The sequence below is a fragment of the Cuculus canorus genome, chromosome 1, assembly GCF_017976375.1.
Source record: "Cuculus canorus isolate bCucCan1 chromosome 1, bCucCan1.pri, whole genome shotgun sequence".
NCBI lineage: Eukaryota > Metazoa > Chordata > Aves > Cuculiformes > Cuculidae > Cuculus > Cuculus canorus.
Window position 1 is genome coordinate 28,496,042 of NC_071401.1, and position 26,815 is coordinate 28,522,856.

General features: G+C 38.1%; 1 protein-coding gene across 4 annotated transcripts in view; it reads right to left on the minus strand.

Annotated features, from left to right (window-relative positions):
- Window positions 1–5,502: 5,502 nt before the first annotated feature.
- Window positions 5,503–26,815, minus strand: part of RNASEH2B (ribonuclease H2 subunit B) — a 43,974-nt gene continuing 22,661 nt past the window's right edge. For 2 of the 4 annotated variants that reach the window (XM_054078379.1, XM_054078367.1), the window contains exons 6-11: window positions 23,391–23,455; window positions 22,074–22,179; window positions 18,987–19,065; window positions 18,006–18,048; window positions 13,264–13,341; window positions 7,317–11,332 (exon numbers count right to left, since the gene is read on the minus strand). In XM_054078379.1, the coding sequence (XP_053934354.1) occupies window positions 11,225–11,332; window positions 13,264–13,341; window positions 18,006–18,048; window positions 18,987–19,065; window positions 22,074–22,179; window positions 23,391–23,455 (479 nt within the window). In that variant the 3' untranslated portion in view covers window positions 7,317–11,224. The other 2 variants (XR_008451991.1, XM_054078388.1) reach the window with 2 other exon arrangements.

The following is a 26,815-nucleotide window of genomic DNA, read 5'->3' on the forward strand; positions in this document are numbered from 1 at the left end:
AGAAACCCACCAAGTAGGTCAGGTGTGAATTACCTTCTCGTAAATCTGTGCTGTGTTTCTCCTTCCTGTGCCTGGAAATGTGCTCCAAAAGGAAATGGTCTCCAAAATGTCTTGTTCTGTGCCCCAAAAGGTCTTTCTCCACGCTTTTCTCAGGGACCACAGTGAGGCCAACTGTCCTTCAGCTTCTTGGACTGTTCTTTTGGATTTTTGTAGCAGATAGATGCAACAATAACCTTTTGCCAGTCATCAGAGACCTCTCTCAATCTCCACAACCTTTCAAAAATTATAGAAAGCAACCTAGCCAGGCTGCATGCAGAGCTCAAATTCCTCCTGATTGTTTCCCAGACTGACCCTATTTGCGTAGTTACACTTAAGGTAAGTGTCCCTTTGCCTGGTGTTGCCATTTACAAAGTCTATCTTTCATCCAACATGCTGCAGCTTCTGCTTTCGACTGCTGTCTCACTTAACTGGGTCATCATTACCCCTCTCTCTCCCGTCCTTCCTAGTTCAGCTCTCCTTAACAGGTTGGTCAGCCTATTGGCAAAGATGCTTTTGCTCTTCTTTGTCAGGTGAATCCCACCTCTCCCAAGCAGGCCTCAGTCCTCAGAGTGGGTCCCATGGTCGTAAATGCCTGATTCCTGTTGACACCAGGTGTGCAACCAGGGCTTGACACACTGGAGCGATCTGTACCTCCTCAAACTCTTCCTTGCACTCATGAAGACCAGGTATTGTGAGCATAAAGGCTTAGACTCTGCCAACCTATAAACATAAGTATGTTAATACACACTGTTCACTTAAACTCAGTGCTTCAAAACTCCAGGACAGAATTTAGCTACAAAACCCCCTCTCTGCTTAATAGGATTTGCGTGGTCACAGCTTTGGCAGAATTGAAAATATACACACACAGAGTAGAACACATGAACACAAGTATGAGGACATTTGAGAATGTCATGGTTGTAGTTATTCTGCAAGTCCTCTGGGACAGATACCTCATCTCTTAGCAGTCTTCAAAGCCAACTAGGAGAGTTTTGTATGCTGTAAAAATAAACAGTCTTTCATAAAGAACTGCTGAAAAGGCCCTGGAAAACTCTGGACCCAGAATCTCTCTGATCCCTCTAAGTGCTACTGGCAAACTCATTTCTGTGGTGGTTTCCTCTTAAAAAGCTCCAGTACCATTTTCTTCTTGCCATGGAGTAGCATGTCCATTCTAATGTTACTGGGTTTTAGTAGCTGCCTGCTACACAGTGGTTTTCACATACAACTGGCACAAGTAAAGCAGAACATTTACTGCACAACTCTCAGACAATAAGAGAGGTTAGAAAAGTGCCGAACCACAGCCCTTTTTGCTTCCCTGTGCTACCCAAGCTCTCTTTCTCTTCTCTGCCCTTCCTGTCTCTGGTCCTTCATTTCCCATCTTGAGCCTTTTTTCCTCCATAACGTCCTGCGAATAAAATACTCTAATTCCTGTAGGAGATCATTGGGCCCATGCTGCTGGTCACTAAGCAGTAGACCTGGAAGGGAAATGTCAATCTCTTTGAGCCCAACATATGTGCACAGGGACAAATCACTTTGGAAATAGAAAACACAGCAGAGAATCCTCCTTGGAGGCTTCCCCTCTGCCAAAGCTGCACACTGTAGCCAACTGATGGGGAAAAAAGGACATAGCACACTTGCTGAAGTTCTGTGGTAGCACATCCTTTACACATTTCATAGAATAATAGAATTAAAGAACAGCCCAGGCTGGAAGGGACCTCAAAAGACCATCTTGTCCAACATTTTATGGGAAAGGGAGCCTAGATGAGTTTATCTAGCACTCTGTCCAATCACATCTTGAAAATCTCCAGTGATGGGGACTCTACACAATCTTGGAGAGGTTCTTCTAGTGAACGATTCTTCCCACTGTAAAAAATATCTTTCTTATGTCAAGATACAAACTCTTCCAGTGCAATGTCTACCTGTTCCTCCTTGTCTTCTGCACGTGACTCCTCATTAAGAGAGAGCCTCATTTCTCTTTGAAGCTGACCTTAAACTACTGGATCACTGTGATGAGGTTCCTCCTAAGCCTTCTTTTCTCCAGGGAGAAAGGACCTAACTCCTTCAGTCTTTCCTCATAGAACAGGTTCTCCAGCCCTTCAGTCATCTTCATGGCCCTCCTTTGAACCTTGTCCAGTCTGTCCATCTCTTTCTGGAATTGTAGGGATCAGAACTGGACACAATTCTCCAGAAGCATCTTGACAAAAGCTGAGCGTGATCATGTCTCTTTCCCGACTACATTCAAACTTATTTCCTCATTTCAACCTCACTTAGGTTTTGCCACTGCTCCACCTGCTTTGAGCTGGAGCAGAGCACATACTTATGTCTGTGCTTGGCGTGGAGAGGATGCAAAGGTTGAAATCCTGTTCTGCCTGGGAGGAGTGCGCATGGGCAAACTCTCCTTGTCTTCCCAGATTTTGCAAGTTGCCCAAATAACCTGTAATTTGGTAAGTTATCCTGGGACCAACTATCCTGCTAGAAGCCCATGAACACTTTTTTTGGTTTTTTTTATAGCTAGTGTTATTGTGTAATTAGACTCCAGGAATGCCAGAAGTTACAATTTGTGCTTACTAAGGGCAAATCATACCAAAGCAGCACAAAAACTGTAAAAGCTTTTGTCTGTGGGAACAAATGACAGCATTAAATCCTCCACAAACCTTCTGTTTCGTAGAGTCCAACCTAAACCAACAACTCATGACCTGATTTAGAGAAAAACTTCCCTCCATCCAGATTTGGGAGCCTCTGTCAGGTCTCCGTTACTCTGCAGCAGGTTGTCTGCCTCACATGGTGTCATGAACCAAGTGGTAATCTTACTTTGCTTTTCCTGAAATTGGAGCAAATCAGTGTCTATGTGTAGCTCTGGTCTTCAAAGAATTGCTTGTGGTAGGCATATGGGAATTCAAGGAAGTTCAGGTTGAGTTCATCCGATTCAGTTTTAAATGCATTTTCATTTAAACTGTAATCCTGTGAGCTAGTAACTGTCATGACTTACTGTGATGAGGTAGGGAGACATAATTCACGGTTTATAGATTGAAGGCTGAGGGACAGAGAGCTGAAGTACACTTGGATATATTCTTTCAGTTGAGCCTTAACAGCTTAAACAGTTACGACTCTCTGGCTGTTGGTTGCTGCTTTAATTCACACTGAAAGGCTGAATGTGCCTCACACAATAAGTCACAGCATCGCAGCCAAAGGTGCAGGGGCAGTTAACAGCTGAGAAACAATAACTGGAAATTAAGGGGCTAAAACTCCTTAAAATCAGTTACAAAGAGTACATCTGGAAAGGGTGGCAGGGGAGAGGCCCAGATCAACTTACCTATTATACCTTCACTGCTTGCAGATGATGCTGATAGTTTGGTCCAACTCCTCAGTGCTTCTTTGCAGGCTGATGGGAATGCTTTAGACATCAGAGAGTGGACTTCAAAATTATTGTGAATTTTGCCCTCTCAAAGACAGAATGGTAATTTTGCGGGATGGGGTACTATGCCAAAATTTCATTGTTTTAGGGGCTGTTTAAGGGAAAACTAAACGGCAAGACTGCAGAATATAAACTGTAGGGTTGAGAGGGGAGGTTTCCCCTCCCAACAGAACAGGGTAAAAATTAAGTTTCTTATGTGTTTGTAAAATGTGGAGAGAGAGGAAAGAGAGAGAGAAACAATATCTAATGGAAAGCTAAAGAGATCTTGAGAGTCTGACCTATCCTGTCTAGCCTGGAGGCTAAATTCAATTTCTCAAATACAGGACTGCCTCCAATTCTTGAAGGCACTACAGTCACATTGAAGAGAGCCATCTACAAATGTTGTGTGCAGGCACACAGAGTGTCTAGGTTCACCTCACTGTGCATGAGAAAAAGTCACAGCTCCAGTGGATAATTCTTCCTAGGATTAAAAAAAAATTAATAAAAATCCACCAACCTCCGTAAATGATTCTGTTAAGAATATCAGCTATTCTAATGAAGAACCTCTCCCAATTCAATCTGCACAGGGAACTGAGGAGGAAGCAACAGCTGGTGGTTCTATCCTCAACCATCTCCACTCATGTGTAGGGTTGCAGAAAGCTTTGATTCTGGCTGTCTTCATCAACGTGGGTTCCTATTCTGAAACAGTTTTCTTGGTTGGCCTAAACTCTAAAGGAGGTGGAGCTGTACCAAGTTAGCACCTTTTGAAAATCAATCAGTCCATCAGAGTGAAGAAAACCAAAGGGTGAACAGAACAATGAACATAACTCCAAATTAGAAGCCAGATTTTAAAGCACAGCTTTTCATCTTCTTTTAGCTTCACATTTTTAAAACTGATGAGCCTCATTGGGGCATTGTTTTACCTGTGATAATGTTGCTTGCTTTGCAAATATCTCAGGGTACCAAATGCATTTTAAAAGGGAGCTTTGGAAAAATTAGGGCAATTTGTGATGTGACAGACCCTCCTAGATGTAACAGTGGTGCACACAGAGGGTATTAGACAGCTAAGCATAGACACTTGAGCTATGGCAGTTCTTTGAAGTTGTAAAGTGATGTGCTGCTCTCCTTAGTCTTTGCATTACTTCTCAAATTGACTTTATCGAGCTAAGCAGTGTAAACGCTATTTCATAGCCAAATAGAAACTGCCATAGTGCTTTGTCCTTAGCATTGGTAATTGTTTCTACAGATAAGTGCTGGCTTATTAAATGGTACAAATCTTACTACTTTTCTTGCTTGGTTCTCATTAATACCAATAAACCAACTCAGCCACCAAATAGAAAACCCACTACCTTTGCTTTATTCCTTGTTCTCTGGATTTTACAAATGAAATAACCCTCCTAACAGCCTTAAAGCCTCATGTCAGCAATGAGCACAGTATCATGGCAATACCAGTATGTTTTGGCAGAGGAATAGTCTTTCTCTTGTGTTTGATTAACTGCCTGCTACAAAAAAACATGGAAAAAAATTGTCTATCTGTTCTGTTTAAGTCTGTGACAGAGCATCTATACACTATATAAGTGATTGCAAAGACCACAAAATATGTAAAAACCCCACATGAATATCACATCATTCTCTTCACCTCAACTCTCCTCATGCTTCCACGGCTTAGAGATTCGCCACCAAGTTCATGAACATCAAAATGGCCAGAGTACTTTTGCTAACAATTATATGCACACAGAACTGCGTTTTCTATACAGTAAGGTCCCTCAAAGATTAGCCTAATTGCTTCACCAAATCTGTCGTAATGAACATTTTTGTATTTATCTCAGGATTCGTTATTGCCTTCAACTCAGTCTAGGGATTACTGACTACTTTGTGGAGGCTAGCAGTATTAGCAGTCTGATTGCACTGCATTTTTCTTTGCATTCCTCTGTGACATTAATGAAGTCATAATCAACAAATTATTCCAAAGGTCTTTATTTCTTTCTTCTATATGAATTAAAAATAACATCTTACAAATATGTATTTTATTTATACATAAAGCTTTTTTCTTTTAATATAAGCTAGAAAAATAGACATTTCATCTTGGACCCATATAATATTCTTGCAGTACTGCCTGGGGAAACTATGTTAAAATAAACATTTTTTCCTTGATAAGGGATAGTGTGCATTGCTTAACCAGACAAGCATCAAAGTAACAATAAGAATTCAGTGCAAATTTCTAGAGTAAGCATTAAGATTACATTTCCTTTCATCTATGACTTCTAAATGGTTACTGGTTCAGTGTTTTCATATTCTGAAAGAGTTGATCAGAATCAGTTGAAAAGAAAGTTGAATAAAGTATTGCATCTTCATCTTGAAATTAATTTTCAGCAATGTCCTCACAAACTCTTCTTGGAGCTCTTGTTTGACCTGAAGTTAGGAAGAATTTGCCAGAGTGGAAGCAAAATATTTTTTTTTTTTACTCCTTATCTAGAATGCTTCAAATATATTCAAGGTTTGAAACCTGTGAACTGGAATCACAGTTAAAATTTACAGAAGTACACATTCATTAAGTTATCACTTTTAAAATGTTGTGTAGCAAAGAGTTAGATATTAACGGTAGTTTGATGAACAGGTTATCAAGTTAAAAACATAGACTGCATCTGACACAGATCCCTTAAGGATCGCCTTAGCATCCGTTTTCTGCGTGCTTTATGCATGCTCAAGTTGACATTTTGGTTGAAGTTCCTTCCATAGAAAGTGTGTCTTACATGATTAAGAAATAATTAGGTGGGTTTTTTTACCTGACTACACAGGTTTTGGTTTAGTTTTTAACACAAAATGTATACCTTATCTTATACATGTTTCTAAGGTTTCAATGTCTTGGAAAAAAAAGAAGTAAAATAAAAATAAAGCTTCTCCATCTGCTCTTCTGAACACACATCCTACCTCAAGCTTTAGCACTTCACAGCAGACTGTCCACATGAAAGCTGGCTGACGTCTGGATAAAAGGTCAGAACTGGACAAAGCCATTTAAATCAAACTCAGGAAATCAATTTAAAAAAAGCCATAAATGTGCTAAAAAATAGAATTAACTTTTTTTCCCCCATTTTATATTATTCTAAGTCTGAACATTGAAATTCCAGTCCAAAGTGGCTACCTTGCTGAATTTGACTAGATTTTGAAAAAGAAAGGAGAAAATTTCATACAGTATTTTGCTATGCAGCTTCTAAATCTTACAATTATCGCCACTAAAATCATATACTCTGTTAAAAAAAAAACCACAAAAAAAAGAAATTCACACAAAATCAAATAATTATTTAAGACTTGCTCAGGGCTGTTGTTGGTGTGACCCTGCAAAATACTTAGGCAGGTGCTTAATTTTAAGCATGTGAGTCGTTGTGCCATGAGAGATTTTATGGTGAACACTAATGCACAAATATTAGTTAGACTGGCTCTTCCACTTCAAGATAAGCAGGAACCTAAGTGCTTTGCTGGATATGGATCAGGATGCTCAGCACCTAACAGTACTTTAGGCGCTGATCCAACAAAGCACTTATCCACACGAACAACACTGCTGACTTTAAGATCACTGCTCATGTGCTTAACATTAGGCATGCTCGTAAGTGCTTTCCTGGAAGGGCCCGATAGACCAATAGCGTATAAGCTATAAAATTTGAAGCAGTGTATGTTTAACACACCGCATATTTAATAATGTTAATCTGCTGAGATTTGTTTTTCCTTGGAACAGGGCATGTCTAACTCCAAGCACTTACTTTCAGAAAGTGCGTAAAAAAAGCCTTTAAAAGCTGCTTGGAGATTACAGCAAGTTAAAATAATATTAGCGAGTCTCCTTATGCTCCTTTCATTTCTTCTTCGCACGTTTTTGCGCAGGCATCTAAAAGGGAAAGAGAAAACCCTAGTCATAAACATTATTTGAATAAGAACCCACAAATTTAGTTCCCCTCAAAAAAACCCATGAAGTCAGATGCAACTGAACACCCGAAAACAAGCCTTGCTAACTCTTTCAAATTTCACATCTGAATGCAAATTCTGCCAACTTTGGCGCCTTTTCTGCAGAAAATATTCAAATCACCAATTGTCACTTCTACAAATAGAACTAAGTTTATTACTTCAGACTAAAAATGATGTGCAAGTCCCACCCTTGCATGTCTCTAAGCCAGTGCTGGTATTTCCATATGAAGTTTTCCATGCCCACTGATGTCAATCCATTTGCAATTGTTAAGTCAAAAAGAGTGGAAATACAAGAGCTGCTCAATCCCAAAACAACTTTAAAAGCATCACAACTCATCAGATATTTACATCAACAGGTAGAGATGGCATGTGAATGCCAAAACCAAATAAAGACAGACCAGATTTCTATAATGATGCTGGCATACTGTTTCATACTAAGCTAACCAAGAAAGAAATAGCAAAGCAGCACTTCATAATGACCTACTGCTACTGCTGGCCAGGCATAGTAGCTATATTTAAACCCTCATTGTGGTAGGAAATATCGTTTTATGTATTTGGCACCACATGCTCTTCATAACTTCTTACAGCTACATGTTGAGGAAGTTTCAAAGTTACTAAAATGTATTTCTTTCCTAAAGGGACAAGTTTTTGTTTTTCACGTGAAAGCTCTGATGGCTTTTGGAAATGGCTAATTTTTTTTGTCATTTTTTTTTTTGTTGTTAAGTTATGGCATAGCTGAAAGCTGAAGTTGAGATGTGACATGCTAAAGCACAATGCATCTATGCACAGAGGAAGAACTCTAGACTTAGACCTGGAGTACAGCAGCAGATGTGAAAGTCACATAGAGAGAACGAAAAAAAAAGGTACTCCAGATCAGAAGTCAGCACACAGACCTCCCATCTCTGTCAGAATTGTCCTCCTTCTGTCCCAAATTCTGACCAGAGAAACTTGGACAAGAAGAAAGGTTCTTGAACTGTTCAGTTGATGAAAATACATGTTTACATAATTTATTTTCAAAACTTCTGAACTTTTAAAAACAACCCCATAAAACTACCAGATTTAAATACCCAGAAAAAGTTTCTATCACGCATCTGTCCTACCTCATAGTTCCTGTTTCTAATGTAATTCTCTCCCACTCTTGGTTTTCAACTCAAATGTCCATCCATGCTTGTCTGCCTTTTTAACATATTTTAGTGCCTGTAGTTGGCTTTCCACTAATAGATACACGATTCTTTTCCTCTTGTTTACTAAAACAATCCCCAAGATGTTGCTTACTGCTCAAAAATTCACTACTAACATGACAGTACGTGCCAGTTCTTATTATTTTTCTTTTTTCTGTAATATTATCCTGCACTTAGCGTGGTGGTTTTCACCAGTTGTCACCACCGGTGCATCCCTTCTCCTACTGCTGTGATGCTGGGTTTCTTTGTCAAATAAACTGCTGAGCTAGGCTGAACTTTTCCAAAACCTAACCCTTCCAGTTCATGACCGCAATTACCCATTCTGGGCTCACCAAAAGGTAGCTCTTTCCAATCAGAGCAAGGATCCATTGGAAAAATCAATATGTATGGTTGGACTTGATGATCCGGCGGGTCCTGTCCAACCTGATGATTCTATGAGCTGCTACAGGGCTGATCTTCACTTATAGCCTAGACAAGCAAGGTAGGAAAAAAGCAAGATGGCAATACTAAAGGTGGTGCGCTTACAAATCATCACATACACTGACACCTGCTATTATTTTTTAAACTTGTCTGATGGCTAATTTCAGAAAAGGAAACTTTACTGATAGGGCTGGTGAAATCAGCAAGGCAGTGTGCTACAACAGGAACTTCTCTATGGCTTCACGTAGCAATTACTGGGATTTTTTTTTTGTAGTTCCTACTGCTCCCCACTACCTTATACTGTTCCATAAAGCTGACGTTCATTATTGGAATTTTATTAAAGCACCAAATGGCTTGAGATAATGATTCTAACTAAATCAACAAAGTCTATTCATGTGAATCACATGCTTCTCAACCTATGTTCAAACTCCAGTACTACAGGCTGATTTTCAGAGATAAGGAAGACTTACAGTAGTGATTCCTTATAATGCCCGAAAAGCAGTTTTTTTCTAAGGAACTTTATTTTCATTTTGGCTCTTGATAATCCACCTCAGACAAACATTTTTAGAATCAGAAATATTAGCTGTATGTTACTGGAAGGTTATCCACATTTCTTAAATAAATTTCTGTAAGCAATAATTCCATAGATTTCCAAATATTCTCCTCTATCTGGATTTCCAACCATACTGACTTTCCCATTTACAAACTATGCCTGAAACTTTAAAAATCCACTGGTTTGGAATGCAGACAAACTCCAACAACAATTGCAAAACTGGGCACAACATACAGCAAGCCTTCTCATTCATTTCTGGTTGGAAAAAAATATCACAGACCTCTTTAACCTAACAGACACCACTCTAATCCATGGATTGTAAACAGCAGCAAGAAGTCTGAAGCAGAAAAACGGCATAGTTACTAAAAATGAAGAAACTCCTCACTATCAAAGAATACAGGCAGATTCTCTACTGAGCCGAAGTAGCAAATAACATTATTTTAAAATTGTCTTTCTAAAACACATATTGTAGTTGATCCACTGTAATAGCTCAGTGCAACAACTGATGGATGAAACTGAGTTAGTGGTGTGCAGAACTGGTAAAACTTATACAAATGATCCCAGTGACTCCATCTCTTTTTGTCACAGAAGCTGCCACATAGCAGACAGCTGTCCCCCTGAATATATAGGAATAATCTGCAATAGGGAAAGAACGCACCCAAGAGCAAGTAGTACATTTTAAAAAACAGTCCTATCTTGTGCAAAAATCCACCAAATAAATCTTATCCAAGACACTCATACGTAAGCTTTTGAATTACACATCCAGCTCCAAACAGGCTTCTTTAAAAGCCCCAGTTTTGCCTTTAAATAAATCTGTCCCCTATTATTTTTGTAAGGACCTACTGACCTTGGAACTCAACATAAAAATACCCCTATAATGCTATGTGTTAAGAGATTTATCATGTAAGCCCAAAGTGATGTTGTAATTCTTATAGGATTAAAATTTATACACAGGAAGACACTGAAACCCTTTAAGAATTGTGCTGCAGACTAATCTGACTCTTGAAACATACAGCAAGTACAACAAGCACAGATTTATTACACAAAGTACTTTATTGCATTACATGCACATTGACATTTACTGCAATTTGTTTCTAGTATATTCAAAACAACTGAAATCCCTCTATGGACACTATCTTTGCCTTGATAAATTGCCACCAATTACAATGCTTACATCAGCAGTAAGATTTGGGTGAACACAAAAATCTAAAGATGCCATCCTACCTTGGTGTTATACTGGGTAAAATCTCCAAAAAGCCTCCAAAAAAATAATGATCCTTATGAATAAAAAAACTCTCCTTAAAAATTCATCAAAAGAGGGCATGCTTCCAGCCCAGAATGGAGTGCAACGGAGAAAACTTGGTGGTGGCTTTGACTGAGCTCACTCTAGAGCAGGCAGCAGTACACTATGGTACTGTGCTACACCTTGCTTCTCAGCTCAAAGGACCATGCTAATGCAGCTAGGCTGTTTTCCTGACCCAGGCTGGAACATCTGCATGGTAGTGCCTTGCCCCACTGAGGTATAAAAGCTTGTCCCACACCAGCTCACAGATCTCTACACATCACACTCCACCGTGTACAGAGACATGTCCTGCATATACTATACTAACGAAAAAACCCAGGAGACATCTTTAGCTAAATGCAAAAATAACCACTGTATAAAAGTCTTTCAAGAACAAGTCTTTATTTTGTTGCTTTAGGTTTGGAGCTGAAGAAAGCAGAAATGGATTTCATTCCAGTCTTATCAACTTTGGCCAGAGCCTTCTGCGCTGCAGACATCTTGCTGTTTGCCTGTTAGTGAAATGATAAACAGAAAAAGTTAAGCAGCCTCTTCATAGGAGGAGAGTATATGCTACAAATTCCTACATACAAGTAGTACATACAAGTCAAGCAAGAAGTTGAGTTGCTTTTTCAGTATACAACAGTAAAGATAATGTTATGCAGCATTTAAATTGTAAGAGAAAAACCTTACTAAAAAGATTTCAAATTATTCAAAAAGAAAAATACTTGTCACAAATTGCTTAACCTCAGATAAAGAGAGAGAATCATATGCAAGGACAAGGAGGTGAACCATCTTTCCTTTCTGCAGAATGAGGTATCCCAACTCAAATGTTTACTTTGGGATAATCCCTGAGTGTACATTAAGAGGAATAATGCATGCAATATAACAGATGCATACTGTACCCTCCAACTCAATCTCATGATTATGCTGTCAGCAGGCTGAATTACAGCCTTGCATTACAGATGATGAATAATTCACACTGATGTATTATCAAATCCTCTATGCACAGAGAAATACAGTAATAGAAGAATTAAGAATGAAGAATGTAACTAACGTTTGCAAAGCACTTTGAGGCCACTGGGACAACTTCCCAGACTTTTACACCTAAAACACATTTTATGAGCCACGTTTTATAGAGCTGACCTCTTTTCTTTCTTACCTTTTAAAAAGTTATGTTTTAAATCTCTAGCTGTTTTCCCTATTAAGAAAACTTTGCACTGACCCTTCTTTATGATACTCCTCAGTCTGCAGGACTTCACAATTACAATACTTGGGATCAGCTAGAAAGTTATGGATAGGATGGAGATATGCAACAGCAGTATGATCGTCTGTGTTACTGTACAAATAAAAACACTGCCAAAGTATTTTAAAAAGAGCAGTATGCTGTAAAGAGTCCAAGAGCTATCTTTTCTTTCCCAGACTCTCTCATCAATGTGCTTCATTATTTCAGAAGTAAATCATATTTAATGTTAAAATTAATTAACTCTCCTCAATCTATTTCTATCTTTATGCTCAGTTCAAAAGCTATAGGTACATAATGGGGAAAGGGAGGAAACATGCATATTTTAAACTATCAGGTTCACTTAGGAGGCAATCCTCTTCTTACTACAAAACCAGCATGTGCCCTGAATATAAAAAATTCTGGGGGTTTTGGAGAGGTGAATGAATGCATCTGTCACCAGCTGCTTCTCTTTGCAAAAGGATAAAGAGTAGTGAGCATTAGTCTGAAGGTCACAAGACCAGCACAGTGGGCCTTTTTGGTTCCCCATGGACTGGAGAAGGATTCACTTTCCTTCAAAGTTCAGAGAAATAAGCCAGTGCAAGCCTCAAAACTTTGGCACACATAGACAGAATATATTTATTTTCACATGTCTGTTGCTCTCCTAGGAATAGTAAAGCGGCAAGCACCACTGGAGTCAGATTTGAACTGGCCTTTAAACTTAACATTGGAGCTGGCAATCAGCAAGCTCTGTGTTGACTTAACTTCATTAAGTTGACATAAGTACGTGCAAAAGCAATATTTCTAGGTAAAAATAAAGCCTGTCCTAGCATCCACTGGAATTTAAGTGAATGCTGCCATCTTGGTTTCTTTATCAAGTTAACTGAAATTTAACAGTTGCTATCACTAAGCCATATAATTTCTAATCTAAAGATCTCAAAGAGCTTTCCAACCATTAACTGAGCACCCTCACGTGTCAAACCCTATGAGGTTCACTGGAATGTTCACTGATGAAACAAGAGTTAAACAGTAATAGTATAGAAGAGTTCAAAATGGGACATTAAGACTATAAAAGTCAAAGTAAACCTGAATGAGAAGTTCAAGGAGCTGTAACTACAGACATCTGCCATGTCTGGCAGATGAGGAGAAAAATAGGTGTTCTGTGCTATAGTTGGATATTTATGCTTTAGCAAAACATGCATGAATGCAAGGCCTGCTTACCTTTTTGGGTTTCAGATCACTGCTGTTAAACTTAGTATAGTCTTCTGCTTCCACTGGGACATCTGATAATTTCCTTTTCTGAAATGTTAGAGTGAGGAAGTTGCTCTGTCAAGCACTTTTATGATGTACACACATGGAAGTTTAAAGCTTTGGCTTTATAATGTAACCATAGCACCAAAATAGGACTGGCAATCAACTGAAGAATCTGCACTAACAGTGGAAGATTTCTCTTTGTCACTGTCTTCTTTACACGTGAAGATATACCATCTCTAATGTATTCAGAAGAGATCATTCAGTGTCACAGGAAGCATTTTCTTCTTTCTAGCCTTCTGAAGAATGACTTCTAGAAATCACTTGAAACCTGCTTTTAACTTCCACAATTGTGACTTCGGTGTCAGACTCCACAGAATCTTTACAGAGCAGCTGTTGGAAGTTAGTGCCTAACAGCCAGGGAACCTCGACTCTGGTCTCCATGGTCTCATGGAACCGTGCAGCAACTCTAGTGCTATTGCTATCTGCCAACACAAGCGGATCATCACCTAGTCTATTATCTGTTTGTGCACAACCTTTAGAAGTAATTAGTTTCTACAGTTTGGCAACAGTGGAACACTGACATACTTCTGCTGACTGCGTCAACACTGCGTCCAAGAGTATATTAAGAAGCTTGACTCTGCATGTGCTGGGTGCCTTCTAACTTCAGAAATAATGGAAATGAACAGTTCTAGGCACTTTGCATGATCAGGCTGTAAGAATGAATATTTCTTTCCATAAACTGTGAGCGTGTTTAGTTTAAAGGTGAAAACTTCCTGGTATGTTTCCAAAAGGGGAAAATAGTATATGGTATTTTACAACACTGTATTTTTCTATTATTATATATACGATATTACTACCCTATCCTTAATATCCTGTGAAATCTAAACTGCGGCCTTCCTAGTTTTTGTGCCAAAAAGAGTGATTTTGCAAGCAACTTGGATGGTACCACACATTTTAAGATCCTGTTTTATTCATTTTGTTTATGGTGCTTGTGATCTCTCTCTCTCTCTGCCTCCCCCTCTTTCTCTCTCTTTGGCACAGAAGCCAGGTCTGCAGCTTAAATTTCTCAGCTCTTAGAACCAGATCCAAGAGCAGCCTTTTCTTTTGATTTCAACGGGATCTGGATCAGACTCTCTAGGAGGCTGTTTACTGTGCTGTGATTACATTTTCAAATGACAATCTAATGAATAATTATTATTCTCCTCTTTTTGGAATCTGATAAACAAGTTTTTAAAACTTACAACAAAGTGTCTGCATTTCAGCAAAACATTTGCTCTTCAGTTGTAGCAGTGTCTACATATTCTTTGTAGAAGTTTGTCATCATCTGCCAATGCCCAGATTCCCAGTTGACAAACTGGACAGTATGACGATTACAACACAAGATCAATGACTTACAATTAATATAGAGAACATGTCATTTTGATTTAATCATTAAATCACAGAGCCCAGACTATACCCAGTTTTGTCTTGTACAACAGGAGATTCTGTCGTAGCTTTTTTGTTAACCACTGAAGTTCCTAATCTGTCCTCCCTTCAGAACTTACTTTAACATCATTTCTAAACACGCAATTACTTTACCATAATAGGAAATACAAGCTAGACCCTTCTTTATTTGCAATAATTCTACATTATGTCTGTCAATACACCTTGCTCTCATGATGAGAAATGTCAATGCAAGTGAATAAATATGATCAAGAGGAGACTATAGATTCCAGCATACAAGCTTGCCTTGCTCCCCTGTGACTGTGAAATAAAGGAGTGTTTTAATCTCTGAAGTTGCAAAGACTTAAACACAGAAGCATCACACACACCCTGGTTAGTGCTCTGGAAATTAATCAGATCCTCAGCAAGATTTCACTGCCCAACAACTGAACAGTTCTAAGCCTCATTTCCTCTGTAGCCAAACTGCTGAAATAAAAGTACTTTTAAAAATAGATTCTCAGAACTATCCCAATGGTATAACAGCTATTCGTACATAACATGTAATGTACATCACATGTAGGTTAATATAGTTGTTATAACATGCTTATATGGATAATGAATATCAGTTGGCTCCTGATCTGCGTTTAATATTTCTTACAACACATAAAGATAATTCTTCAGTGAATCAAAGAGCCAAGTAACTGTGCAGCCAGAACAACTGTCCAACCACATGGAAATAACTTATATCCATGGATATACATTGGAGAACAAATGCTATTAATAACAGTAGGGCCCAATTATTCCTGCATGTGCCAGCTGACATACTGCTTAGTAGAACAGTCACTGAACCGGCCAGGAATTAGGTTATTTTAGACTTTGTTTCAGTAAGTAGCAAGGACATTGCAGTTAAGGCTGGCCTAGTAAGTAGCCCAGTTTCAGTAGACACAGGGTGCCTCAGTTTAAATTAAATGGAGAGAATAATCAGAAGTGGGGTTCTTGACTATAGAGGAGCCAACTTTGCAAACCATATGCCTTACTTCACTAAGCCAAAGCAAAGGGACTTGATGTGTAAGAAGGACACTTGCAATGTAAAAGGAAAAGATGGAAGAAGTGGTTTTGGATCTTTTACTTCAAACAAGGTGAAAAATCTTGAAGGAAAGAGCTTCTCAGAATAAACTATAAGAATGATCCCCCTTGCTCACATATTTCCCTCCCCCACGACCAAAAAGAAAAAAAAATACTAGGACTAAGCAGAATTCTACAATGAATAGGGGAAAAAAAGACTGCCAAAAAAAGAGAAAATTTGTTTTAGGGGTCAGGTAATACTGGGATAAAGTAAGAACTGCCAAAAAGTCAAGCTGAGTTAGACCTTGGAAAGGAAATTAAAACAAATAGTAGAAGGTTGTTTAGCCAGAAAGGCAAGATGGGAACCAAAAAAGAAAAAGTGAAGCTGCTATACAGTGAATTGCAGAGACATTAAAGCTAATCTATGTGTAGCCTCAAAATGGAATAAATCCTTCGCTTCAGTAAATTGTTTTCAGTAAAGACGAAGAGGTTAAACACAGGGGCAGAAAAGACAATAGAAACCACTCTATTCAAGACAGAAGTAAAAATCCTTATGCTGACACTGTTGAGAGACTGCCTTCAAAATCACAAGTCCGGACACACAACCTGGCAACTGTTCTATCAAGTAGGGACCCTACTCCTGCAAAATAGCCCATCTATGTGTAAGGAGGAGGAGAAAGTGATAGTAGGCCTTAGTAGAATAGAGAGAGGAGAAAAAGTGAAAGAGAGTAATTAAAGATACAGAGTAAATGAAAACTAAACATAGGTAATGCCTACCCACATCTTTTTTTCCCAAAGATAACACATTTTCTAGTGGCAGAAAATGCGAAGGACTGTCAGAGGACTTGATATAATGCCACTTAAGCAACCTAGAGTATAGAAAACAAAGACTGTGTATGAATTTTAAGGTAGGTAAGAAGCTGGGTAAAATGGAAATAAAGGCAAATAACACAAAGGAACATCATTGAATTGGATGGAGACTACTAGTGCAGTGCTATGAACAATATCTACTCAAAATGTTCATTAATTGTTAAATAAAGGTAACAGCAGGCTAACGTTTGCTGAATGTACACCACTGAGTAGCATTATGAATACCTAAAGAGCTTTTAACATTGTAAAGAAAAAGCCAGAGTATCTTTTAACACTGGGAACATTACAGTACAAGGTCAGGTACACAGCAGCTAACTGTGTCAATTTATCACAAATCTTAATGCTGTTTTACTAAAATTGCAGTGGAGGAAAAAACCAACCAGATCTACCTGAGTGTCTTCCCTGTTCACAGCAGGACTGTGAAATATCTGTTTTACCACACAGCAATAGAGGTAAAAAAGATTCTAAGATGTAATGAAATAAAGTACTCCCAGTTAAGACAAGAAGGGAAGAATGCCTTCTATACTGTACTGGTAAAGGTTTTGTCATGTCCAGTTATATATGATTCTGGTCACCTGTTTTGAAACAATTGAATTCATCCTGGAATAGGTGTAAAGAAATGTTCCTGCAATGCCGAGGGAATGAAGAACCTATCACACACAACCAAGTTTGGCTTCACAACATGAAAACAGAAAGGATATATGCTTTCCCCTTGCACAATGAGAGAACTAATGTTAGGGAGGGAAAAGAGCCATTGAGATAAAAAAAAAGGCCAACAATTATAATGTTAGCACAAAAGCGCAAGGGAATAAATTGGCCATGAATAAATTCTAGGTGGAATTTACAGGAAGGTTTCTGAGTATCAGAGGAATGAGGTTATAGAACAGTCTTCCAAGAGAAGTAATGGAAATAAAAAAATCCTAATGAGACTTACAGTGAAGAACGGTCAGTGTATGAGAGATTATCCAACATGGTTGTCTGGGAATTGATGACCCAGGAGGTCCCTTTCAGGGTCCTCATAAATTACATATGAAAGAAAACCTATGAGATCATATTATACCATCAACCTCAATAAAACTAAATAAGCAAACCACGTATGAAAAGACTGCTGAACAAAGACATACAATATGTCTCTTCCCCTCCCCCTTTTTAAACCGGAATACCAACCAAACTATTCCTTATTAAAAAATATAAAGTACCTGGTAAATTTTTTGCATTATTTCAGAATGGCTTTTCACAAGGCCAACTTACTTACTGAATTGTACCCAGTGCTTGGCCTAGTCTAGTTTTAGTAATTCAGAGAAATCAACTTACAATACCATGTATCTGTCAATATCTTAATGCTCTCCTACCTTCAGTGGTGGCTCTTGTGCTGGGCTTTTAAGTTCTGGGAGCCTGTAGGACAAAAGAGTCTAAGTTATAAATTAAGACAGCTGGATTGCACAGCCTACAGCTTACAATTCCTTCCCCACAAAGATTGCTTTGGTTATTACACATGGCATGCGTTTGTGAAAAAAAAACCAAAAAAAACCTCAGAGACTTTATTTCTGACTTAGATAACTAAAACAGAGCCAGACTCCATACAGAAACATGAGCTTTTAAAAGTTCTTAGATCTGGCAACCAAAACAGGAGAACTACACCTTACTTTTAAAAACTTTGGCTATTAGTAAGGTATCATAAAGCACATAATATCGCTTCAGCGAAGCTGTCAAGCTATGGGACTTCAAGCTGCAAACTGCACATTTTTCAACAGGCCACCAGAACCTTTGAACAGAACTGGACTGAGGGGCAGGTGCAGGGTCCCAGCGATGCTTCAAGCAAAGCCTGCTGCTGACAGGGAACACCAGGATGATGATGCTGGCTCATCTTCCAGATTTAAATATAAAATAACAAGCACAAGTTCAATATGTGAAGTCAAACTCCAGCAGCACCAAGTGAGCAGGGAAAAGGAAAGAGGGCTGGGAATGAGGATCCTATTCCTGGCTCTGATGCTCATGCTTGACAATTCTGCTTTAACTCTTTGCATTTCCTTCCCTGCCTTGCTTTTAAATGGGAAACATTGCTCTATGTTTCATGATGTAACCATGATAACAGACATTCTGGATTTATATAATACATCTCTCCTCCATCCCACAGTCCTTACATCACAGGAACAACACAAAGGCATAATCTACACTGGAAAAAAAAAATCACATTTAAGTGTGGCAAATATAATCTTCGTTGTGTCATTCACTGCAACCTTGATAAACAAATCTCACTATTAAACAGAAATGGCCGAAACAACATTAATGTATGCCTCATAGACACAGCAGCTAGCTGGAACAATACTTACCCTAAGTATTTTAACAACTCTTTGCTCAGATCTTCAGGAATATAGTCTGATACTAACCCATGGGCATACCGCATGTAGTCTTCAGGAACAGAGAAGGGAGGGTGAAGGAGAAGAAAAAGAACATTCACATTATATAGTCACATTACCCTAGCCATATTCCATGCACTACCATAAATCATAGAGTTCAATTAATAGTAAGAGACTTCTAATGGATACACTGTGATGGTTCTCTGTGTTGAGTAGTTTATGTTACATGACACTTGTACGTTTATTTAAGAAGTAAAGACTTACTACACTCACTTTGTCAGCACATGTTATTAATATCTGCTGTATGTACTTTACAAAAGCTGTCCACTTTCTGAGAAAAGTAGATATCATATATTTTTCCAAAGAAATTAAATTTTTAAAACCTGCAAAAGTAAAAAGCTGACTCAACAGAACATGCAATCATTAATTTTAAAGCATCTGGATCTTACAATTATTTGGCAAGGTCTTCAGTACTGAAGTACATTTTCTGGCTTCAACTGAAAACAATTAGATGAGACAATGAATCTATTTCAAAGTCTTGTACTTAATTTCAGTATTTTATGGAAAATGCCAAGGCCTATCTAAACATCACTGGCAAGATGGGATAATTATCTGTGGAAATATGAACTACTAGAAGCTGTTTTCAGTACAGGGCACTCCTGCTATAAATGCCTTTTCTGAGAGACTGAGTTAAAAAAAAGCGATGATTTAATAACATGAAGTCCTAAATCAGGTCCTTTTGGGTCACATTCTACACAACCCTTACTGGTCATGGGCTGGATCTTTTAAACTTGCAGTTGTTGGGGCTGCTAGGGAGTAACCGCACGCATGCACTGGAAGTATTTGCCAGACAGACATTGAGCTAAAATCTCACCTCTGAATTCTATCTACAACAGGTCAGCTCTATCTGTTCATATGCCTACACGCTTGTGAGAGTTCAGAAGCACATAGTAAGCAAGCCTCAGGGTGGTAAAAATCTATTTCTTCAGTGCCAGAGATGGTTTCGTCTTCTTTTTTTCTTTTTTTTTTAAGTTATCTAAAAAGCCCACTGCAGCACTAACAAACCCACACCAGCATATGCATTTCAACTATAGTGACATCAAATTCTTAGTATAATATCTCCTGTCTGTACTGCTCCCTCCTTTACTGCCTGGATTCATCAATAATTTGTCACTCCCTAAACTCACTTTAGTGTCAGAAGAGAGCAAGAAATAATTCCATCCAAGACAATTTCATCTTAACATTTAGTATATCCAATTCATCACTTATGAAAAATATTCCCAGCATTTCACTCTTTGCATTATGACACTGAATGGTGAGTTGAAGTCAACTGCTACTACTTTGTACTAAATACAAAATCCATTCTCTTTGCATTGCTGCCTTGAAGCAATGTTCACTGGCTTCTTTACCAATTTTAAAATATCACTGTTTGCCTTCTAGGCAGTCTGCGTTTTCACCCTAGCCTTGCTGTGCTACTAACCTCCTGTCAAACATCAGGAATACTTGTGCACGTCCTTTTTTTACGTTCTGAATGAATATTCAGGTCTCACATGTTAAACCTCCCCTCCTTCTCCATTTACAGTCATTATATCCTCCCAGATGTTTACCCTACAACACCTGTAGATGCTAACTACACATATCCGTCTATTTATAAGGTACTGAAGTGTCATGATACCCCTATGAAAGCAATTCTCTGCAGAAATAAATTGCACTGTCATGGCAACGAAAGGATCAGACAATAAAATTAGTCTTATTAACAATAAGTGTTGAGTAAGGTCCACTCGACTTCCTGTCATTTACCTTGCTACATACAGTGGGACTGCCTCCAAAACTTACCTACTTTTAACCCCCAGTATTCCCTGTTTCAAATGTTGCTCTTTTAAATTTAAAAAACACTTTTAGAATACTATTTATCCTCATGACTGTAAGTAACGAGGAAGGTAGAAAAAACACTGAAGATGAGCTATTTAATTATAAATTTCAGAGATGAAGTATTTAAGCATAGTCAAGATGATTGCCCTCAAGACAGTTTTCCCTTTCTTTAAAAAAAATGGAGGTGGGGAAAAGGAGAAAAGCTACTATGAAGTTAAATTCAATTACAAGTTTTGAGCTTTGCCTCTTTTTAAAAACCATATATTACAATCTCTGTTCTATAAAACTGTCTAGTTGCCTCTTAAATCTCATTTATGTTGTTTCCTTTGATATCATTACTTGGTAACTCATTTTCCACTTCATCAGCAAGTTGCTTTGTTTCTCCTTATTTTTCAGCAGCATGCAGACTTCCGAATGTCTTTGTAATAAGGAACAATTTACTTATGTTCATCTTGTTCTAAACTTTTCTTAATTTTCATTAACATTTAAAGAACTTATTCTGAGTCCGTTTTCAGGTTTCTTTACACAACTTTATACCCTAGTAACATTCATGACATCACCCCCCCTAAGTAAAAGGTGACCAGAAGCAAACAGGATCACTCCAGACTTTCTGGTACCAGGACTGTCAATTTCAGGGTAATTTAATACCCATATTATTAAAGTTTTTGCCCTTAATAAACATGTGATCCTGTGCTCTATACATTTGTCACATAAAGTAGTGTTCGGACCAGCAGCTTGACTTCCTAAGATCCCTTCCCTTTTTGGAGAATTTGATAAAAAGCACTTGCACACTAATAAAAATAACTAAAAAGAAGTCTGTTCTGATACAGAGACACTGAGTAGATACTAGTATATATTATGAACATGTGTTCTTGTTCCAGACAGTCTCAGTTCAGCAAAGCACTTCAGCATATATTTCACTGAGAAAAACGTCTTCTTGAACTAAGGAGAAGCTGAAAGAATCCTACTGAGACCTACTATTAATTACAATGTCACCTGATGAAGATACCAAAGAACTCAGAATAAGTCAAGGCACACAGTCACAACATATACAGAATTTTCTGTACAAGGAATACATTTACTGCAAAAGCCAGTTTCAATACATTTTAGGTTCTAATTATGTGTTTTCTACCTCCACAAATGAAATTTTACAAAAATTGAATTCATTACAATGTTTAGTTTTCTTACCTTCATCAGTATCTGTGATCCGTTTATCACTGATAAATGTAGGTGCATGTACCCTTTCACCTACAGATATATTGTTGCTTTTAAGTGCTTTCACTGTTTGAATGACCTATAGGAAACCACAGAATGAAATGTCTGTATCAGTGTTGTTATGCACATGTTAATGCAGTGACAAAGCTCTTGTAATTTTGTTTCAAGCATATAAAACACTCAAGTTATGGACTGTGGTGAAATTTAATATACATTTGTAATGACTAGCATATGAGCTCAAAAATCCAAAGAAACTAGTATGTCTTTGAACGTGTTGCCTTGACAACACAGAACCAGTTTTGCAACACCCTAAGATGAGCGGACCTACTCAGATGCAACAGCCATGATTATACAGGTGAGAAATACACCTGCCCAGAGAATAGGGAATGCCTGAGCTCAGCTGGATTGCAAAGGCAATGCTTAATCAGAGATTAAGGACTTTACACAGGGCATGGCTATACTGGATTTACAAATAGCTGGCAGAGGAAGGTATTTTCAACAACACAAACAGGTACCTGTTCAAATGCAAATATCCAGGTATTCACTGCAAAATAGATATTCCTATGCCTCACTATCACAGAAAGCAGATAAAATTTTGTGCTTGTATTGATTAACTGAAATGACAAGGCTTCCTTGTATCTCATAACGTATATAATCTTCTTCTACCAAGTGGCATCATAGTAGGGGTATATGTGTGTATGTAAAATGAAACTTGTCTTCTTCATAGCAAAACACAGATCATATCAAGCTTAGTTGTAACACTAGTTTATTTTCTGCATACTGTACAGACCTCTTCAACAGTGTGTTTGGATCAGGACAGCAGCAACCATACCAGGACTGTTCTGCCAAAACTTGACCAGGAAAACCATTTGTAGCACAAAATCAAGGCATTTCTGTCCTGCTTTAAAGCATGGAAGCAATTAAAAGTTGCAAAAGTCTCTCCTCCAGCCCATCTGTGCAGCGAACAAACCTAAAGACAAGCCCCTCACCTTCTGCAGAGCCTGCAGAACACAGTGATAAGCTGAACTCCAGCTGCTACTTCTGCCTCCCCATACTCCATAAGCCCTTTCATGCCAACCCCGTCAGAAAGAGAAATGTAACAATCTTGTCATTTCTCTAATATCTCATCACATTCACAAATGCAACAACTGTACTGTGACATCTGTCCTTCTAGATGAGGGCATGTTTTTTGAACTGAGGCACATCACATGGCTCAAATGCTGATATGCACAAGCTAATAACCAAATTTTAAACATACAGGAATTTTGAAAACAAAAGAAAATACAATACCTTTTTCTTTAACCACTTCAGTGTCTTCTCTTGGCTGTATCTGTGGAATTTCTGACTGCCAATCTCTAAGAAAAAAAAAAAAAACAAACTCAAGGGGAAGAAAGTCATGATTGGTTTGGATTGCATTTTCAATACATTTAAAATCTTTTAAGTTGCAGATACAGCATCAAAGTTAATTTGCAGCTTACACATGTTTGATATCAGGGCAATAAGTTTCAATAATTTTGGAAATGTGGAAAAATAAACAGACTAAGCTGAAATGCACAAGTCTGAACGACTTGACAATTCTTTAACTAGGCCGTAATCCAGGAAAGCACATATTTTATTTATTTGTATGTAATCTTGGGCTGCCTGAATTCACTAACCCTCTTCTCAAGCCCTTGTAGTTTGCCAATGCCAAACCTTCAGTGCCCTGTGTCACCAGACTGGTCATTTTACATAGTTCACAACACAAAATGTTGGTTCCATGACTGCTTTTATTTAAAAACAAACAAACAAAACAACAAACCCCTATCTCAAATCTTTACTTACGTAATTCTAATACCTAGTAAGCAACCAGGACTGAGAGCTGGTTTTTGGAGACAAAAAATCCACTCTTTCAATAAACCCCTGCCCTATCAGTTCTCCTCTCTCTCTTCACAGGGTGACTAAAGCAGCAGTTTTACTTCTATCCCACTTTTATGTAGTTTAGTATAGTGCCAAAAGAAAATACAGACTCCAAAATAGTGAAACTCACTTCTTGTGGGAGGAAGCACAAGATTAATTTATGATTTATTGAGGAACATAAATTAACTCAATGATAGAAGAATTTCAGACAGTGTTTCCCCAGTGATAACTAGGATACCACGAACACTAGCTATGCACATGTGATCAGTTACCTGGAGACAGGCGAATTCAGGATGTTGAGGCAAATGAAAGAGAATATAGCAAAGGCTCATGGAAATTTCCGCATAAAAATTCAGTGTTAATTCACAGAAAGTTACCTTTTGGAAATGGAATGAAATGTGTAATAAGACTACAAAAGGAGATTTTAGAGCCCACTGTGTTTCAGTCTTTTTCTGTATCAGCTATTTCAGTAAGTTTTAATCTCCTGCATATAATTCTTATAAATATCTACATCTCTTTCGTGTCATTTACTGATCCAGTATCATATTCCAAAACTTATTCATAGAGTTTCCTTCTACCCTTGCAAACAACAACATATTAGTTATGATTTCTTCAGCATTTCCTTCTTTGGGGTTTATCTTGGCTCTTTCAAATTGCTTACAAATAGCTATTATGTGTTCTTTGTGTATGCATGGTAGGGGGTATGGAGAGGTCGAGGAAAGCAGTTGTCAAGATAACATTTAAATCATTCAAAAAAGTTGTAGAAGAGTAAAATGCAAAAATTCTTCAGAGCAAAAAGAAAGAAAACCTCTAACATACAGTTTACTTTGAGCAGATGATGAGTTGCAGGTAAAGTAATTAGCTGTGACATTGCTGGCTGCAGTCTTTAGGACTTTGAAGCTTCTAAATGGCTCTGAAAGAAGCAGAAAATGGGGGAGATGCTCTGGATACTTGAACCTGCTTCTCAAAGAGATAACATGGTTTGAGTCCAAGTACAGTCAGTACAATTTGCGGATTCCTCTCTTATCTAAGAAAGTTCGAGGAAGGGACATCCTCTGGCCACCATCCCCCAATCCATGCTGAAAAGTAATTCTAGTCTGGATTCTGAAGTGGACTCCCCCACTACAGCATGATTCAGAGTGACTCAGTTAGGGAAAGAAAACGTAGAACTATGAAGCCATATTCATTAAAACATGTGAAAAATAATTACACTAAAACCTTCAGAGATCACTTTGTTTGAAAATATTTTGTGCGCTTGACAGTTCTGACTATTAAACTCTAACAACTGACAATATTTGAGACCTCTGAAGAATTAAAGTGAGTTATGAAAGTCACAAACTGCTGACAAAAGGATTCAATATTGGAACGTGGATTTAACATGTGATGCACATTTGATATTGGTGAGAGTTAGTGACTATGTTTGATAATATGAGTATATATTGGAAAGCCTTTTGTTCCCTAATGTGTCTGGTGCCTATAAAACTGGTCTGAGACATCTGGAAAGAGTGGGTTCGAGAAATACAGATGGAATATAAGTGGTTCTACAATTAAATAATATGTTCAGCGATCGGGTAATCACTATGTAGACTTGGAAGTTTCCCTGATGTATTGTTGAGCAAACTGCCTAAAGCACATTTTAACATCCATTTTCTCAGTGTTTTCCATAACTCTAAAACTCACATGGCCCCTTTTTTCCTAACTTCTGGGAATACAAGCTTGGCAATATTACTTAGTTATTCTAATCAGGTAAGTTTTCTTGGCTCTTCATGTTAATCACATCAGACAAGAGCAGGGGGCAGGTTTTGCCTTGCAAAATGAAACAAAGAGTAACACTCTAGAACTGGAATTCATAACCCTTTCTTAAACCTTCTCTGTTGTACTTTCTATCCAACATTTGAATTTATTAGCAAACAACCTGCCTCACCCAGATTTAACAAGCTGTAACACACCCTTTCCCCAACTACTAAAGCAGGTAACTGGTAATTTAATCCAGCAAAATGAATTTTCAGTGCCCTTCAACACTGAGACCAGAGAAGGTGGACTTTTCTGCTAATTCAGTAAGTGTAAACTGTGAGCGCTCTAGGGTCAGAATTTTTTAGACAGATGTTATATGCCTTAAGATTAAATTAAGAGTGAAATAATTATGTTGTTATGTTCTGCCAAACAGATCAGAGCTGCCGAAGACTCAACACTTCTTGCCCTAAAACCTCACTCTTTAAATGAGAAAGGCTACAAAGCGAACGACAGGTCTCAGAGCTAGAGAAGTGTACCTTAGTCATAATACTGGTATTTTTTACAGGCAATAAAATACATGAGAATATGAAACACATAGAAGTGGATTGAACAGAAGGGTGATCAGTGCATGACAGGCAAGCAAGTGCCAACGTATTTCTTGCTTAACAATATGCTTGATGCTCTGAAAAAAAGGAAGAAGTGCTAAGAATGAGCTCTGCTGTTACTTTCTGCCCAATCCAAACCTGACCAAGAAAAGAAACAGCAGGTACATGCCTAAGGACATCCAAAAACATCACATAAAATTGCTGTGTGCATGTGTGTACAGCTTTCATGACAAAAGCAATTTTTACCCTGCCTTTCAAAACAAAAACCTGGAAGTGAACATAACTTCTTTAAGAGTTAATATCATTTGCTGGCAAAATGACACAGACTTATAGGTGTACATAAAACACTATTAAGAACATGAATGCAAAAATCCAAGCAGTAAATCATCTTCACTATTGTCTAACAGAATACAGTTTATCAGAGGATGTTCTGATAGATAACAACTGCAAATACAATTTCAGAAAGGATACAGAGGTTAG